The 19326-nt window shown below is 38.3% G+C and overlaps 1 protein-coding gene across 2 annotated transcripts; it reads left to right on the top strand.

Moving 5' to 3' along the window:
- The first annotated feature begins 43 nt into the window (after positions 1-43).
- hnf4g (hepatocyte nuclear factor 4, gamma) lies at positions 44-13931 on the top strand. Of its 2 annotated transcripts, none has more exons than XM_085173191.1 (11): positions 44-159; positions 5112-5277; positions 5523-5617; positions 7008-7114; positions 7238-7387; positions 9094-9181; positions 9554-9706; positions 10175-10224; positions 10507-10693; positions 12670-12789; positions 13055-13930. In XM_085173191.1, exons 1-11 carry the CDS (start codon positions 129-131, stop codon positions 13174-13176), a joined length of 1269 nt encoding a protein of 422 aa, XP_085029317.1. In that variant the 5' UTR covers positions 44-128; the 3' UTR covers positions 13177-13930. The 2 variants fall into 2 exon arrangements, with proteins under 2 accessions (XP_085029317.1, XP_085029318.1); XM_085173192.1 differs by lacking the exon at positions 44-159 and adding an exon at positions 3281-3503 and having other exon boundaries at positions 13055-13931.
- The last annotated feature ends 5395 nt before the right edge of the window (positions 13932-19326 follow it).

The raw sequence follows: 19326 nt of genomic DNA, 5'->3' as shown, positions 1-19326 counted from the left end.
TCCAACCTTCCCTTTTAATGTGGTTGAACACCTTTACCATTTTCCCATGCTCAGTGTGACTTAGTCCAATGGCACACTGAGGGGCTCAGGGCTGCTAGCTGCCGGAGAACAACGGTACACCCGGATAAATGCACATCCCGGACAGAAAAAGAAACACAGGTAAGCCAAACGTTTCTTTTTAAGTACACTGTCGCTGAAATTCAAATGGTTCACATCAGAATAAGAAGAGTAGAAGAAGTGTTGTTTTTTGCTGTAGTGGGAGTGAAGGTTACCTTTGGTAGTTTTTCAAGGAAGTTTGTGAATGCGTACCCTTAAATCACGTGGTTTCTGTATTATGGTGGCAATGGTTGGAGTCCTTGTTCGCACAAACGGCACCTGCTGCTATGTCCTGTAGCCAGTACTCTGTATCTGCAGGCATTTTGTAAAAAGCAGATAAGAAATACTAACTTTGCCACATGGGCTTGCGCTGATCGGGCGATAACCCATTTCATCTGCAGAAAGATGGTAATCTGTTCATGTGGTGTTTTTCTTCTACTACGACTATCACTGCATTTAATGTCCAATAGGATGATTCCATTTCTATAATGCAGTTCTATAATGAATTGATCTGAAGGAGGCGGAAGTTTTGCTCTATATCTTTTTTTACTATTTACAAGAACATGCAACGCCTGTGTGAACAAAACTACTTGGTTTTTGCACAAACCTTGACAATACGTGAAGTACGTGCAATACTCATATTGAGAAAAAAGAAACAACCCTTAGTTAATTTTTTAGCCCAGATTGCAACGGGATTGTTTTGCTGAGGCATTTCCAGAGTTGTTGATTGACTTTTGAGGCTGTGCAGATCGGTCTGCCCTTTACTGTACATGCTGTTCTGTTAGACTTAAACTTAACTATAATGTCTAAACCAACAGGATGCACTTCAGCTGAATTATTGATTTGTATTTTTTTAACATTTTTTTTTAGCTTGCATATACAGTAACGCTAACTTTTCCACTGTGAAGAGTGAGAGTTGCAAAACCATAGTTAACTATTTATTTCATGCGTCTATTCTCTTGCATGTTCTCTTCCTCTCTTTTGCAACACATAATAAACAAATGTGTTAAAGATGTACAGTTTTAGGAGTGAATACTACTGAACTGCGTACTTAACTGTTTCCAGAGTATCGGGAAGTAAGGGTTTACTAGAGTCAGTAATCGAGGCTGATTGTCATCTGTGACTATTAAAACCTAGTCTAAATAGAAGCGACAGTATTATGGCCAGTTCACACAGATATAGGCTCTTAGCTATGGGTTTTATGGTCACAAAAGGCTTTTGGTTGCTAGGCAGATGCAAGCTTTCTCAGACATGTCCTGCAACAAGCCACAATACCTTTTTAGTATTACAACTGTTTCTATGAATGTGATTCTCATACATTAAAATCTTTTAAATTTAAATTTACGTCTAGGCTGAACTGCTTCTATATTATATTTTCTTTTTTTGCCAGGTGACAGAATAGGCTTTCAATGTATCTGAGAGATCAACAAAATTAACAACCCACTGTAAAACAACACGAGCAGCGGATCACCTTCGCTGTTCCAAATGTTGTAGCTTCCTTAGTGCAAATCAGAAAGTGCTTTCTTATGTATTCAAAATGAAAAAGAGGGGAAAGATCAAAGGCACTCATCATTACATAAATAAAGACCTCAATTGCTGTGCTTTCTGTCCTTGCTCTTAAGAGTGGAAGGTGAAGCTTTAAAAAAGCCTTTTAGAGCGTTTAGGCTGTTCTGGATTAAAGATTTTTTTACTTTTGAGTGAACATTGATTTTTCTTTCTATCTACAAGCCTAAAAGCACGATTCTTTGTTGTCTATTAAACTGTAATCACATAAGAACCTTTATTAGAAACTAACATGGAGCATCCGCATTTACCCTCATGCCTTTATACTTACAACCTCATATTACACTTTCTGATTCTACCGTAATGCTACTACAGACTAAATGTGACCATAAGGATACAATTTTTCATCTTCCCTTTCCACAAATGTGATGAGTCAGGAGTCCTAACGTTACTACCTAGTTAAAATGTAATCTCTCTATAATCTCTCTATCACATCGCTCTCTCTCTCTCTATCGCCTCTGTCTCTTAGTCCCTACGCTTCCAATATTATAGAATATATCTGTTATTACCATGCAGCCAAGTGATAATAGCGTTTTCTGTCATGTGTGCAATATTGTTGCCTAAACTGACCACACCATACCTGCACATATATGATGAACCCCTCTGACTGGGCCATTCATTGCTGATTTAGGGCATCAAATCTCCTATAACACTGCCTCTTATCATTTACAGCCTTCACAGCACAATGCCTCAAGCTGATTACCTTTAACCCACACAATAAGAGTTAGTGTAATGAAACCCCTGATTTAAATAGGTGGGTTAGGCACATGTTGATGGATTCATGCAAAGGTGGTCATCTTATGCTTTTAACATCCCTGACTCAAAATAGGAGGGTAACACCTGTTCAATTTGCACTTTAGAGTCAGTTTGTACTTACTAATCTTGTTTTTTTTGTTTTTGTTTTGTTTGTTTTTTTTGCAAATAATTATTCTAACTGATATGAAACCATAGACATTGATGACTGAGCTAAAAAAAAAAACTATGAAAGAAGAAGAAATTAAAAGCAGTGTTGTTGGTGATGTTTAAAGTAGCAGTCAGATTATTTAGAAACTTGTAGTAGAAAAAGAGTAAATAAAGAGTTAAAAACAGTGGGTTGGGTGAACCGTTGGTGTGTATGTGGATGCCTTAATGGGAGTTATCAGTGTTTTCTACTTCACTGCGTGTCCTTATAGATTATATCTGCTGAGGTGGTGGTGCTATTACTTCACCATTGATTAGATTAGGAAACCTGGGAAGGACACGCACATTCACTTACACACACGCACACACACACACACACACACACACACACACACACACACACACACACACACACGTCAGATGCACATTCATACATGTTACTCTCTGTAAGAACAAAGAGTAAATTGTGCACATAATGTGCAAGCATTCTCCAAATAAATAAATAAAAGAGCAATGAAAGACAGAGGAGGGAAAGGAAATGTCTCTTTTCTCACTATCTATTCATCCCTGTGATAAGTGTATGAGAGAAGGGTAGATAAGTGAAGTGTAATAAGGTGAGAAGAACCCCAGGTCCTCCCCTCCTTATTGTTCAAGGCCCAATCAGATCAGATTATGGGTCTTTTATTACAGGGATGTCCCTTGTTATTTCTGAAAGAAATAGATGAAACAGAGGCAGGACTGTAGGAAAAAAGAAGAGAAGAGAAGAGAAGAGAAGAGAAGAGAAGAGAAGAGAGAAAACCAGGCTCAAACAGGAATGAAGTATCCTCCTACTCCTCCGAGTAAAACTCTGTTAGATATGGAAGTAGCCAACTACTGTGAAGGCCTGGATCCTTCGTACAACACGCTGGGCTTTGAGCATGCAGAGGTACTCTATGTAGGACGAGGTAAGTGTGTGCAAATACAGACAGATTCACACCAAAACACAAACAAGTCAAGCACACAGAAAGACATACATTGAAAGATAGGCCACTCTCTCACATACTTATCAGGGCCTTTAGAATGATCTGACTGGGTCATCAGCCAGAGTACTGGATGAGGAGTTGTGGTTGTTTGTTAAATAAGACAGTCACTGATGAAGTTTAGTGACAGCAGCTGAACGCAAATGAGTTGCTATTTGCAGAAAGAGGGGAAATGTGTTTGATGTGTTTGATATGCTCAAGTGCACTGCTTGGGAAACTCTGACTGATGTTTTAATACTGACTGCCAGTGTGTATGTGTGTCTTGCTTGACAACATTATGTATAGTAAATCCCACTTGCCTGTTGCTGCCTGTGTATGTGTGTATGCATCATGAAAGGAAGTGTGTGTTTTGAAGGAAATAAAAGGGCTGTGTCAAAGTTTGAGGGGGACTAAATGAATGATAACCAAGCAGTTTAGGCAGAAACTGCAGGAATGTGTCATAAAGATATTTTACTGGACAGCAAGCACAAATCTCTGTGATACACGGGCGTTACCTCAGCATGGAAGGAAAATTAGTCAAACATTTACTGTAGACACTCATTGACTCATTTAACAATGGCACTGGCCCGTGTGAGACCAAATGAGTTGTGCGCAGTAGAAATTTAAACATGTATGTGTTCGATGCATCTTGAGTTTTTACTCGATCGACAGCAGGTTCCATTTAGTAGACTTTAACAGAACAACTTAGATGGAGGCAGTGACGATGGTGATGGTTTCTATTACAGTGACGGTGCTGGTGCTGGTGATAATGGTAGAGATTATGTTGATGATGACAATAAAGACATAAAAATAGAAATAAAGACAATGACAATCATGTTTTGTCATTAACAGCAATGTCTGGTAATACATCCTCCAACACAATGCACAACACATTTACCAGAGAAGTATCAGCAGTGTTATGGGTTTCCTTCAGTTATAAATGGTTTGAGGACACAAGGATTCCTTTTCTAGATTTTGCAGTGAGCACCTGTGACCACCGTGCATCACTGAAAAGCAGGTATTGGGGGGGGGGTGTTTTGTTTTTTGGTTACATTTTGATATTTGTTATTTCTGGAGTAAGGCTTCACACAGTGACTAATTAACTAAACATTTTATAACTTAATTGCTCCCACAAAGGCACTACACTGACAAGTTAAAGGAAAAAATCTAGGATGTAGCGGGTCTAATGGTGAAGGGGCATTTTGCTGACCTACCGAGTGGGACTTTTGAGTTCCTTTGGGGATAAAAGTCATTACAAAATCACCTTTAATCCTATGATCATTTCCTGATCAGAGTGGCCTCTTTCGTGATCCAAAAAGCCCCCACCCACAGGGTTTTAGGGGTCACTGAATAGCTTGAAATGTGTGAAAATAATGTGAACTGTATGCTACGTTCTTTCATATCACCACATGGTTATTGGAGATTGGGGACCAAAGTGTCAAAATCTCCATCATCATCATAAAATGCACAAAGTGAATTGGAAGAATGACGCGTGCATGATGCATATGCATTTGTATTTACCTGTGTGAGTGTTTTGTTTTTTTGGTGCTCCAGACAGCATGCCGACAGAGCCAAGCCTGCCTGGTCCAGATGGGATCATTAGTAACTGTGCAATCTGTGGAGATAAAGCCACAGGGAAACACTATGGAGCCTCCAGCTGTGATGGCTGCAAAGGCTTCTTCAGACGCTCGATACGCAAGAGCCACGTCTATACCTGCAGGTACAGTTTGCAAAGATACACTGTGGAAGCATGAATTGCATAATGTGTGTATGCATGTGGAAAATGTAAGAAATAGTTCATGCAATTGTCATAAATATCATCACAAATGTGCTTTTATACGCATGCACCCTTAAGATAATTTGCCAAAAATAGTGATAATTTGCTTTTTGTTTCAGGGTTGCATACTTTATTGTTGAATGATATGTCACAATTTTCTTGCTCTGATAACTTTGCATGTTCTGAAGGTTCAGCAGACAGTGCGTCGTGGATAAAGATAAGAGGAACCAGTGTCGTTTCTGCAGACTCAACAAATGCTTCAGAGCTGGCATGAAAAAAGAAGGTAGTGAAACCTCTTTTGAATGAGACGCGATGTGAAATTGTTACACCTACATGCAGAGAATAGAGATAGAGTCTTCCTGATTTTTTACGTTTCTGCATATATGTCACACAAATTGTCAAACAAATTTTAATATTAGACAAAGATAACCTGAGTAAATACAAAATGCATTTTTTAAACAATGATTTCATTCATCTGCCAGATCAGATAAATCAAGAAACTGAGAAATGAAGTAGGCTGAAAGGTCACTTGCCTCAATTACGGTCAGAGTTCATGATTCAACAATAAGAAAGTGACTTGGCAATGGTAATCTGGTCCTGCTCTGCTACTTCAGGACTTGAATGACTTGCCATAACTGATGGAACCAAGAATTCTGCTCTTTACATAAAGAAGACCATCCATCATCAGTCAAGCTTAAGTGTTCTCAGGTTATGCAGCAGAACAATGATCCAAAACACTCCGGAAGTGTTTGGAGTGGTCTAGTCGAAGTCTGGACTCAAATTCTACTGAGATGCTTCGGCATGACCTTAAAGAGGCTGTTCATGCTCAAAATGAAATGGAATAAAAATAGTTTTCCAAAGTGGGCCAAAGTTTTTCCACCGCGATGTGAATGACTCATTGCACAACCAGTTATTAAGTTTAGGGGCCATTTACTTTTCCACGTAGGGCCAGGTGGGTTTAGATAACTGTCAACCAGTATTTACCCGAGTTATCTTTGTCTAATATTAAAATTGGTTCCATCATCTGAAACATGTAAATGTGGCAAATATGCAAAAAGATAAGGCATCATGAAGAGGGCCAATCCTTTTTCACAGCACTGTATGTGCATTATATACACACTATGAAGGAGAAGTACCTTTCTTAGTGAAGTTTACTGACAAAGTGGAAAATTAAAATGAGAGAAGGAAATACTTCTGTCAGAGAAACTGACAACTGCTTCAAGATGGATGAAATGGGCTCTGCCATAAAACAGGTGTTTACTTAGTGTGTGTTTGTATTTATGAGGGGTATAACCTTGGCTCAGAGTTTTACAACCCCTAATCATGTGTTATTTAAACATGTTGTTCTGGATTGTATCAGGTTAACGTTTGACTCCTTTTGTTGATGAGTTGATGAGTCTGTAGTGCTATTTTTCCTAATTATTAACTGTCGTAGTGTATGCAGGCATCTCTTAACACTCATAAATTACTTAAAATTGAAAGCCTCAAAACTGGAAAACCAGGAATAAAGCTTCATTATTGTTACTTTGTTACTCTTTTTTTTTGGGGGGGGGGGGGGGGGGGCTATTTGACTGGTAAAGTGTTGGAGATGTTGCTTCTTCACTGTTCCCTTTTTTAGATTGCTTCCTCTTTCATGCATACACACAAACATAATTATGGCTGTGATATATTAGCTGTGCAGAATGAGAGGGATCGGATCAGTTCCCGAAGAAGTATCTCCGACTCCCAAGACCTTCCAACCATTACTATTTTGGCCCAAGCAGAATCATTGTCGCACCAGGTGATAATCCCTTTTATAAATGTCTTATTTTAAATCTCTTTTATGTTTGTATGTTAGTTGATTAACTTTATCAGTAACATGAGTGACTAACCTGCAAGCTGTTCAATTCCTCTTCTCCGGCAGAGCACTACTCCAGTTGGAATAGCAGACTTGTCAGAGCAGAAGTCAGCAACTGTAGGGGACATATGTGATTCTATGAGACAGCAGTTATTGGTGTTGGTGGAATGGGCCAAATATATTCCTACTTTTGGAGAACTTCCACTGGATGACCAGGTAACTGGCTGTTCTGCCTGATTTGCAATCTGTGACTGTGACATTTCTTCTTTGCATGTAATGAGTGTCATGCATACAGTACTGTGCAAAAGTCTTGAGCTGCCCCTCACTTCCTAATATTATGAGAGCAAATGGCTATAGCAATGTACTGTAACATCTAAAAACATACATGGAAAGACTTTGTACAGAGTTTGGACAATCCTAAGGAACTTGAAGTTTTGTATGACTGCCTTTAATATCCAATTCAACCTAAAAATTTCTTGCCATTTCTTGAGGTAGTCTTAAAGGCCATTCTAAAGCTATTCTTTGAATGTTATGTTCTCAGTCCCAATTAAGTCACACTGCTTCAATAATGTTAAGGTCCAGGCTCTTGCGAGGCCAATCCATGTTTGACAAGATTCACAGCACCACTGGCTGAGAGCCTCCACCGTAATTTACAGGTTTCTGTGGACATTCACTGCTGTGCCTCTCTCCTGATCTCGTTTGTATATATTGATGACACAGTCCAGTTCTTGCCCATGGCTTCTTGACAGCCACCTTTGCACTGACGCTATTTCTACTAAGGCTTGGTGAACAGCTGAAGGGCCAGATGCACCTTTTAGTTGCTGAGGTCCTTGCTGGAGTTTTCCTATTTCCTAACGACGTGACTTTCAGTTACTCTTCATCTTCTGCACATACTGTTTAGGCTTGCCGCATCGTCTTTTGTCCTCCACTTGTACAGATTCTCCATGTTTTTACACACATTGCTGAGATATGCCAAATTTTCAAGTAACAGCTTTTTGAGAATCCCCTTGCAGGTGCAAAAAGATATATATTTTATGCCTGTGAAACTGTGTTATCTACAGAAGAGGATTAGGGCTACTTGAAAAAAAATCTGAGAAAAAAGTCAGAATTCTGAGATTAAAGTCAGAATTCTGAGATTAAAATCAGAATTCTGAGGAAAAAAAGTCAGAATTCTGAGATTAAAGTCAGAATTCTGAGAAAAAAAAATCAGAATTCTGAGAAAAAAGTCAGAATTCTGAGATTAAAGTCAGAATTCTGACTTTTTTCTCAGAATTCAGGAAAAGAAGAAAAAAAAAAAGACGTGCCCGCTTCTTTTTTTGTCCCAGTGGCCCTAATCCTCTTCCATAGTTATCTTTGGCATTTGCTATAAATTCAACTAAGGAAAGGGGAAGAAATTGTGTTTTTTTTAGGTTGCTAGCAACAAAGTGCTTAAAGATACAATTTAAAATGGTTTCTTTTCCAGAGTTGTTATGTGTAGACAGAACATTGGTTAATCCCTTGAGTTACACTCCTTTTTTATGCTTGAATGATTCATAGGTCCGTTTGAAATAGCTTATCAAAATGCAGAGCGAAACAAAACAAATAAACATTCTTCTGAAAACAGTCAGGTACAAAGCCCTTCAGACATCCTGGAGAACTATTGATCAAGACCACTTTAAAAAATTAGAAGCAAGCACTTGGAACCAAAATATAGAGAAATGAGGGTGGACTCAGGACATTTGTACAATACTGTACTTATTATCTCATGTCTGGTTTTGGAAACTAATTTTCAGCACTTGTTGGTGTGCGAGGTTTGAAAACAGAATATTTGAAGGTAATGATTAAATGCTATTTTAAATTAGCATACACAGACCACTAGGGCATTGTTGAGGCATTGTTACGTTGTTTCTGTTCTTTGTTTACCTGTGTGTGTTTGTCCATAGGTGAGCTTGCTTCGGGCTCATGCTGGTGAACACCTCTTGCTTGGGGTTGCCAAAAGGTCAATGCCATTCAAGGACTTCCTGCTTTTAGGTAGAAACCAATGACTAGAAAGGCCTCTTCCTTATTTGTGGTGAAGTCATGTGGACTTAGAATGATTAACTAAAGCTTTCTGTTTCTCTGTGACTTCAAAAGTTTTTCTTGTAAATTACATTATTCATTATCGGTACATCATACTGTAAGCAACTACAAACAATCAGGCACTTTTATACTTCTTAAGATCTCCACACCTATTTTCCATAGCCCATTGCCCTGCCTAAAAGAGAGTCTACAAGTTTCTCTGAAGGAAACAAAAATCCACCTGGCTCCAAAAGCACATACCACAGCGCTCCACCTCATACACACCCATGTTTAGTACCTACTTCATCTCAACACTGCCACTAACCTTACTCACTGTCCCTGCAGGTAATGGCTGTGTGATCCACAGAGACAGTCCTGAACCAGAGATCTGTAGGGTAGCCAACAGAGTCCTGGATGAGCTGGTGCGGCCCTTCCAGGAAATACAAATAGATGACAACGAGTTTGCAGCACTCAAGGCTATTGTCTTTTTTGACCCAGGTAATGAATAAAAAGTGGCATTTAACCCCAGAACCAGTAAAAATAGTAAACCACAGATGATGACGGACATCACAATCAATTTGAACAGACGATTTTATCTTGTCTGCATTGCCTTTTTTGCCCATATCCATCTTTCCCAACATGTCCCGGCTAGATTTCCCCTCAAAGTTAGGTCCCAATCCCTCTCTCTCCTCTTTACGTTACCCTAGTGTGACTACAATCCCTGCCCCCATGTTTTGTTACTCCCTCCCTTTTCTATCCCCTTCACTAAATCCTTCATTTTGCACTTCATGCCAAAGTTTGACCATAATCATTCCATCAATTCCACTCATATCCGCAATTTCATCCATGATCTTTCCATTTTTATTTATTTATTTATCCTGTGCTGCCCCGTCCCTCAATCCTGTCCTATATCCCTTCCCCGCCTTAACGCAACCCCCCTTCCTTGCTTTGCCTTCCATTCTGCAGATGCAAAGTCTTTGCGGGATCCTTCGAAGATTAAGACCATGCGACTGCAGGTAGGTCAAGCATTTGACCTTTCTAGATTGTTGCGGGACATCTGGTCTTTCTAGGATATTTTTAGCTTTTTCTTTTCTTCTTTTTTTTTTAATTTTCAGTCATGTAAATGATTTTGATTTCAAAAGCAACCATCCTGTCAATGTCAACCTCAATGTCATCATGTATTTTTCTTTTAATTTATGCACATCTTCTTTCAATATGTCAGCAAAATAAAAGAAAAATGGATTTTGCCTATAATGACAGTGACCACATAGGGACTCTGTGTTTGTGCGTGCGCACAGGTTCAGATGAGTCTGGAAGACTACATTAATGATCGTCAGTATGACTCCAGGGGTCGTTTTGGAGAGCTGTTACTCCTGCTGCCCACCCTGCAGAGCATCACCTGGCAGATGATCGAACAGCTCCAGTTCATTAAGTTTTGCGGCCTGGCCAAGATAGACAACCTGTTGCACGAAATGCTTCTAGGAGGTGAGATTGGCTGATGTCTGTGCTTGTAAATCTGCAGAAAAAACAAATTTGACCTTGAGCACTACCACCAAATCCTCTGCTGAAATTCCTCAGTGCAGAATTATGAAACACTGCAGAAAACGAAAAGAATACTTGCTCAAAAGTTTTCTAGTTTATATACAGGAGGCAAAAAGTTAAAGATTTTACACAATAACTTTGTACAATACGCATTTATATTTATATTACGTTAAGCTGAAATAGAATAAACCTTGTACATAAGATGCTGCTAGGGACATCTGCAAACAGATCTAAATGTATATAAATACGGAAAATCTGAAGTTAAAGCTACAGTGCATCAAATATATTCTCAGGAGGGCCATGACAGACAATTGAAGCTTGAGACATAAACTAAAAAGTCATCTCCAAAAATGTTTTCCAGTTTTCACCATATATGCTTAAAAAAAACCCTCCATGATATGACAACCCGACTTAAAAGAAAGAGCACAGAAATAGCTGCGTTTGTTGCATTTGCCAGCATCTTGTCAGAACGTAGAACGAAACCACACACAAAACGCAGTAATAAAAACTCTCAGGCTATTCAAATTCTGTTAAGATGACATATATTTAGCAATGAGTATGATCAAGCAAAACTCAAAGACAAAAGGAAATTGCACAAAGATCCTATATAGCTTATAAACATCTATAAAAAACAATGTGTCTTCTCATATCATAAGTAATTTTTTTTAGCTTTACTCATGAATGGCACAGACATATATGTATATATAAACTTGTTTAAACATAAAGAAAGATGGCTTACAGGTTATGTTAGTATGTCTGGTAATAATCACCAAAAACAGACAAAAATGTGACCTGTAATTTTTTTTAAAAAGGGGGCTTTAGGAGATAGTAAATCTGTAAAGATTTTCTACAATAATTTAAGATCACAATTGTAGCCTCATGGTTTCACATCCTGCCTTTGGTCTTTTAACCTCAAACTGCTGCCTTCATAGTAATTCATTTATATTTTAAAGAAATATTGTGTATATAATACAGGAATCATTAACAACACCCACATAACCAAAATGAAAAATTAAATTTTGCATAAAAACTTTTTGCAGTACTTACAGCTTCTTTAGCTTTACTGGAATGAAATGTCACCTGTTAAGTTCTACAGCTGTGATATTTAAGGACCATATTTCTTATTCTTTAATCTGTATTCAGTGGTGACTCGAACAGAACTCTCTCATTAATTCAAATTTTCGTGACCGTGAAATCACGTATGGGCGACATACACATATTGGAGAACATAACATGGCATCCTCAGGGGAATGATGAAGTGAACATGATACACCAAAATCAAAAGAACTGGGATTTACTGTATATGTGACAATGTCTGTACAAAGTTTCATTCAGGTTGGCCCATCTTTTTAAAAGGAAATAGGATATGTACACACATACAAACAAACTAGCTGAAAATTCAGTGAGTTAATATATTTTAATGTGAACAGACCTCTCACCTGTAGAAACACTCAAAAACCTAACCGCTTTGCAACTGTAATATGGTAAAAGCTTAATAAAAGTTAGTCTGGTTACAACAGTATATATGTTTAATTTTACTGAGTGGTATACATAAATAACACAGTCTCTACATTTACAGGGGATGGTAGGCAGTAGCCCAGACTACTGAGGTAGATAAGAGAGGGTCCATCTTTCAAAATTTTATCACTGCATTTAACTTATTTAGCACTACACAATTATACATTTATTATTACATTTAATTATACATTTATCTGACATGGCAACACAGCTTTAAGGGGGCAACAAGGAGTGGCAATCAAATTTCAGGGAGGTAGTGGCACCCCAGGTGCCCCCTTTATCCACACCCCTGAACATAAAGTAGAGCATGAAACAAAGTAGGAAGAAATCTGCAAAATTACTCTGATTACAACTTCATCACTGTGTGTTGAAGTTTATTTGCACCTGTGTTATATTTTAAGGGCTTACAACAGAACCCACACACCTGCACCATTCAGCACACACCCAGCTGGCCCAGGACCCTGTGACTGGACACACATTGGTCATCAGTACCATGCCTGTCAATCACACTCCACAAATAGGTAAGTTTCTGGATGCTATCAGTTAACACACACACAAACAAAAATGCATCCAGTCATGTAAAGTGCATTCAGTAACACTGGAGCAAACGTGACACACACATACACACAAACAAACACACACGTTATCTTATCTAAAGAGTGTGTCCAAAAACAAATTTTTTTTTTTAAATTATGCTTCAACAAAGTAATTAAAATCTGTAATATATATGTATGTATATCACACAATCCTACAAATGTTGCTTTGTCCCTGTCTCTTTTCCTGCAGCCTCTCCAGACACTCCCATCCCATCGCCCCCGCAGGGTCCTGCACCGGAAATGTACAAACATTTTCCCCAGCCTGTTTGTCCTCCAGCGAGCCCTTCACCTTCTGCACAGACAGACCCCTGACTCTTTCCTGCATTATGTCAACGAATCTGACAGCAGATCAGTTTCCTTGCCCCCTGTTCATTATCCAGGCATGGTATGAAAATTATGACAGAAATCTCTGTTCAGTGTCAACAGTTAGACTTTCCTACCCCATGACTCCTGGAGCTCCTGGCTATCCTAACCAGTTATGTGCACCACATTTCAAGGTTTTATTTTCTTACAGTGGCAAAACTCACAAAAGAAAAGCACAATTTTTATGCAGTCTTTTTCAGGTACAACCCTGTCTGTGTGTGTCTGCGTGTGTGTCTATGCTTATTTGCTTATTTCCTGGCACCAGAGTGTTTGGCAGCGCAGGCTCTGGGTTTCCTGATCAGGCGGCGCAGTCAAACATTGGTGCTCATTTTAGCACAAAATTGTATTTGCCTTAAAACACGCTCAGACCATGTCTTACCCATAGTCATCACACCGCAGCAAGAATGATACGTGTGCTTCCACTGTAGTCACTGATATGAAAGAGGGATTGTATTTAAGTTGCGATGATGGCACAGCAGCAACTTTATTATTCATTTAAATCTCCAGACTTGGCAGCAGGATCCGTCAACTAAAGGCATGTCCTCTGTTTTTCTGAGCATCACACTAGAAAGCTATTTCTCAGAGATTTAACAGTGAAATCATCTGGAGTAATGCAGCTGTCCCCAGGATGAGTCCCAAGTTCCATCAAAATACGTGCACACACACACACACACACACACACACATATGTGTATATATATATATATATATATATATATATATATATATACACATACGTATATATATATATATATATATATATATATATATATATATATATATATATATATATATATATATATATATATATATATATATATATATATATATATATATATATATACACACATACGTATATATATTCTGTGTAATACAAAGTCCACACTCTATCTAAACTTATATATATTCACATTATATTTGTATAATATTTCATTTTGACCACTGGAATCATATTCATAAATATTTGCTCACATGACTTTCATCCAACCTGAATGTTAAACAAGTAAACATGTTGGTGAAAACATTTTAAAACAAGCTCAAATGCATGCCTTCCAAATGAATTTTTTTAAATATCAGGGATAGACTCCCGCAGGGGTCCAGTAGCCTTTAATTTCGCTGTGCTGAGTAAGGAAGATAAAAGCTTGCAGCACACCGGAAGAAGAAAAAAAGTCCAGATGGTGGCAGCAGGAGCTCTCTTCATGGTTTCGCTGAATTTCAGTCTGACCGTTTGTTTAACAAAATTATCTCTAAGTGACCTGAAGACCATTTATTTTGTTTGATGAGTATTTTAAACTGGTATTTTGCAGAGAGACTCTTTTATATTTAGAATGCTGACTTTACTTTTAAGACATAAATGGGTCTGTTTAAATAAGCACTGCTGACAGCCTATTTAAGGTGATGTATCTTGATTTTTATTTTGAAATTTGTGTGCTTTCTGTTTCACCTGTTGCTGCTTTTATGTCTGAGCCTCCATCTGTGTTCGGTCTCAAGAAAATTGAGCCCTCAGAGTTTAATATTCTGCTGCAAAACTGGGATTAATGAAGGAAGTTGTGCATCTATGTGGTCACTTAAAACCATTAACTGACTGATGGTATTCAAGTGAGTAAGGCACCCTTCTTGCTTAGTGAAATGAAAATGTTTTTTTTAACTTTCTTTCTTGTCTTAAATTTTTTACTTGATTGGTTATACATATATATAAAACATATATCTACTGTAGATCAATCCTAATGTACTAAACTGTACAGTTTATAGCTTATCTGAAAATATGTGAATGTACAAAAATTGCTTTTATTCATTATAGGAAAAAAAGCTATTGCAAAAAAATAAATATAAAAAAATTAAAGATACTCAGGAAAAAAAGCTGGCTATCACAAAAATAATACTGTTCTTTTGGGCCTAATACATCTAAAACTGTGCTCACCTCTAAACTACAGTATGTACACAGGAAGTAAATGACAGTTATCCAACAAAATTATATATATATATTTAAATTTGTGGTTAATATTCGATACTGAGTTTTAATACACATAGCTTATACAACAAGACTTGACTGATATACATACATATATTAATATAATAAAGATCAGTGTTGCAGTAATGAAATTCATGATAAATGCAGAAAGGAATGTGGATAATATTTAACTTGCTGTATATATTCAAAATTACAGAAAATCTAAAATCCATTCAGTTTCTTGACTCAGCTGTATATTTTGGTTGGTTTGTACTGATGATGTGTACATTTCTGAATTTATATGTTGATTAAAAGACAATCTTTAAGAAGTGCTTGTGAATGAATTTGTCGATTTGGATTAACTGTAATGACCTTGCCATTCAGTACATTATGCTGTAGCACAGTACTACCCTCTAGCTGTCAAGAGGTGAAATACAACAGCGTGCCAGGTGTACTACTTGTTGTATATGTAATATATAAAATATTATATGTCTATGCATTCATTCATTTTTGTGTTTTATAAAACAAATAAAAAAATGTCTGGAAAAAAAGATGATTCCTTTCCAATTTATCTGTTTCTACAACCATAAAAAGTAATTTCAGTATAGGGTTTTTTTTGCTAAATAGAAAAAAGGTAAAATTGACTTTTTTTCCATATTTGGAAAGGAAGACAATATAGACACCGATAATGAAAAATTGGCAGAAATATATTTCAATATGGTTTACCCACATTCAGTAATAGTGAGTGTGGCTTGTCTATTACTTCCCTCATGGAAGTCATCACACTCCCCCATAGTTCCACTGGTCAGGGGTATACAGTTTGTATCCAAAGCTTTATTGGCAAGCTATTGAGACCACAGCGCCGGACGATGCTGCTCATCTAAAATCAAACCAGCTTCCCCCCGTGGTCCATCTGAGGAAAACACATTTTTGAGACAAACATTGAAGCCAAACTCAAATGCAAAGCTGTAATTTACTGAGCAGGGGCCAACTGTACTTTTAAATCTGTGATTCTGCTTACGTCCGTCCACACGCAATCATTTTATGGAGGTTTATGTGTATGTGTGATTGTTTGCGTGCAGTGGAAGCAACCCAGGGATAAAGCTGAGAGCTCTTATTGTCTATATATTGTGGTGTGACTCAGAGAAAACATTCAGGTTATTTATGGCGGAGGAGATGATGTTGTCTAGAATCAACATGGCCAAATCCTCCTATCAACTCCATAATGGACAAGCTACCTGGCTTAGGTCAGAACAACACCACCTGCAACGGAAAGATGTGTGTATGTGCATATACAGTAGGTGTGTGTGTGTGTGTGTGTGTGTGTTCTCCCAGCTGCAATTTATTTAGAATCCGAGCGGGTGAGTGTGTGTACACTCCTGTGTGTGTTATTGGAATTGTGAGTATGTGTGCGTACCTGGGGAGCTTTAATCAAAGGCCTATAGTGAGGAGATGTGGGGGCCCTGTCTCTCTCTCTTTTTGCTCAGATAAAACTGCGTGTTAGCATGCCAGTCACATATCTCATCTGAGACGCACTGCTCTCCTCCCCACACCTCACCTCACAGCGGCCCACACTGACAGCACGCTATTACAAACCAGTATGATACTCACTCCACCTGAGGAAGGTGAAACAAAGGGATGAGGAGACAGACAGAAGGAGGAACAAAAGAAGGATGCAACTGTGAAATGTTTTGGTCTTCCTTAGCCGGTTCTTAGGTTTGCATGTTTTAATTTTACACTTAAGATTGAGAAGTTCTAAAGTGGCCATTGCTTCTAGAGTGGCTAAGCTGATAGGGCATCAATTAACTTGCTTTGGAGAAAAACTGATTTCAAACTGCAATATTATTATTTGTTGTATAAGTACTGAGAGCAAAAAGTTAATCCCCCTATTCTGATCTGTTCATCAAATAACAATCCACACTGCCTTTTTCTGTCATGACCACTAGATGGCTGTACAGTCCTGTTGTTTCCACAGGGACATGTTGCATTTTATTGGTTGCGTGCATATATATTTCCTTCTTCTTCTGCCATCCTAAGCCAAATAAAAGATTAAAATAATCATAATTTCAATGATAAAAGAATGAAAAAATCTGAACCAGATTAACAAATGCAACAAGCCACCTTCATTTAGCTGCAACATTTAAGATGTCACAGTGCCTATATCAGTCATTTTATTTAACGTTTTAAAGTGTGAAACACACTGACATGTTTCTTTTTACCATTTATTCTTCATCTGTGGTTTTCCCAAACTAATTAAAGATCAAAGCTTCAGGACTAGTTAAGCAATAAAGATTTTTAAAGAGAGTGGTTTTCAGCGTTTATTTATTTATTTTTTTAAATGTAACTTTGCATTTGTGATTTAAAACTGTGATTTATTTTTTTTATGGAAAATGGCTAAAAAAATTGCAAAGTCACACACTTTGGCTCCAGACCACGCAGGAGAATATTGGTACAGTCTGAAATGAATGGCACGTGTCAGCGATCTGAGATTACAGCCGGAGATTGCAGACTATCATTCCTCACCAGTGCATTTACCCATAATTCCCCTCTGTCTCTAACATATCCGATGATTTCTCCTCTAGGAGACAAGGTGAGGCGGTATGAATCTCTGCCTCTAACTCTGGAATGAATTTAAAACCTCTTCTGAGTGATTTTCTGTGTCTCTGTCCTGCAACTGTGTATATGTGTGTGTGTGTGTGTTGAATGCATGTGTGGTTTCTGATTATACCACAGGATGGGTGAAGGGAAGAAAATACAGAGACAGCTTCATTTCCAAAGCTGAGTTCACATAAATGAGGGATTAAAGCAAGCATGAGGGTGAGGGTTCACCTCGGCCTTCGGTGACAGCTTTCCCTCCTTAAAATCACTCTTTTCCTCTTTGTCTGTCCCTCCCAGTCTCACCCTCCTTTCGTCACCTTCATATTTATTTTTGTCTCACAATTTTTTCACCTCTTTACATCTTCTTCCTTCTTTAAGTTATCTGCTTTGTCTTGTTGCTGTTCATTTTGACCTAAAGAGATAATCGACACGCAGATTTAAAATAGTGCACTGCTGGCTACACACACACACACACACACACAGTCAATTACATAGTTGTAGGGAGCGGGGTCCACCACATTGCAATGATGGGGGAACAGGTTACGGTGATGAAATTAAGGGTTAGGGCCACACAGTGCTGTGTGTATGTGCGTGCAAGTGGGGGGTTACATTAGGGAAATGAAAAGGGGTGGACTATTGATGGGTTCTCAGATGCAGACTTGTTAGAATAAAGGAATATAAAAAAGGACAGCAGACAGAGGAGGTGACAGGGTGGATGATAAGATGAGTAGAGCAGGAATGAAAATGGTCCTCTGTAGCCTGAGATTACATAGGAAATGAGATTGGAGAGAGAGAGAGAATGAGAGTGCAGGGGGTGTACTGTAGAGGGAGAAAAAAGGTAGCAGGGATTATGAAGGGAATGAAAGAATAGAGAAATATGGAGACTTGTTTATGATGAACCATGGTAAATGTCAAATGGAACAGACATGGCAAAGAGAAGAGAAGAGAAGAGAAGAGAAGAGAAGAGAAGAGAAGAGAAGAGAAAAGAAGAGAAGAGGTATTACAACTCGGGACGAAGCAGCCCCACTCTGAATGATAAGTGTCTCACACACTGCGGGTTATGGGAAGTTCACACAAACAAATGACTCCCATTTGCCAGAGGCGAGGGACACAATTGAGAAAGAAGGGGCGAGAGAGAAAAAGGAGGAGAAAAGGGAGGAGGAGGGGAGAGGACTGAATACTAGAGCCATGATTTCAGATAACTCCATATGCATTTAGGAAATTCTTACCTTTTTACCCATCTAATGTTGTCCCGGGCTTGGAGCGGAAACTAAAGCGCCTTCAATCCAAAGGATATTAGGGACCCTGTAGTGAAGCGCAGCAGAAGTCTCCGCTTGGTATCTTAAATTACAGGGGCCTATGGACCTTGGTCAATAATACTAAATGTACTGCAAATTGTAGCATGTAGGTGGGCTATGTTTTGCACAATAAGAGGTAATATGAAACAGTAATAAAGGTGCAGGAATACTGCCCTTATTTATACACAATGTGGCATGGAACCAAAGCCAAGTATGGCTCTCTTTGATGTCATCACTGAAATATGTTTTAACC

Source organism: Neolamprologus multifasciatus, chromosome 9 (genome assembly GCF_963576455.1).
Source record: "Neolamprologus multifasciatus chromosome 9, fNeoMul1.2, whole genome shotgun sequence".
In the NCBI taxonomy this organism is placed as follows: Eukaryota; Metazoa; Chordata; class Actinopteri; order Cichliformes; family Cichlidae; genus Neolamprologus; species Neolamprologus multifasciatus.
Note: the sequence above shows the minus strand (reverse complement) of the source record. Positions and strands in the feature narration are given on the sequence as shown.

Excerpts from the sequence above, each read along its gene's own strand:
- hnf4g (XM_085173192.1), top strand. The coding sequence starts at position 3,281 with ATGAAACAGAGGCAGGACTGTAGGAAAAAAGAAGAGAAGAGAAGAGAA. Across the intron at positions 9,182-9,553 it reads CAAGGACTTCCTGCTTTTAG|GTAATGGCTGTGTGATCCAC; the intron begins GTAGAAACCAAT and ends CTGTCCCTGCAG. Across the intron at positions 10,694-12,669 it reads GCACGAAATGCTTCTAGGAG|GGCTTACAACAGAACCCACA; the intron begins GTGAGATTGGCT and ends TTATATTTTAAG.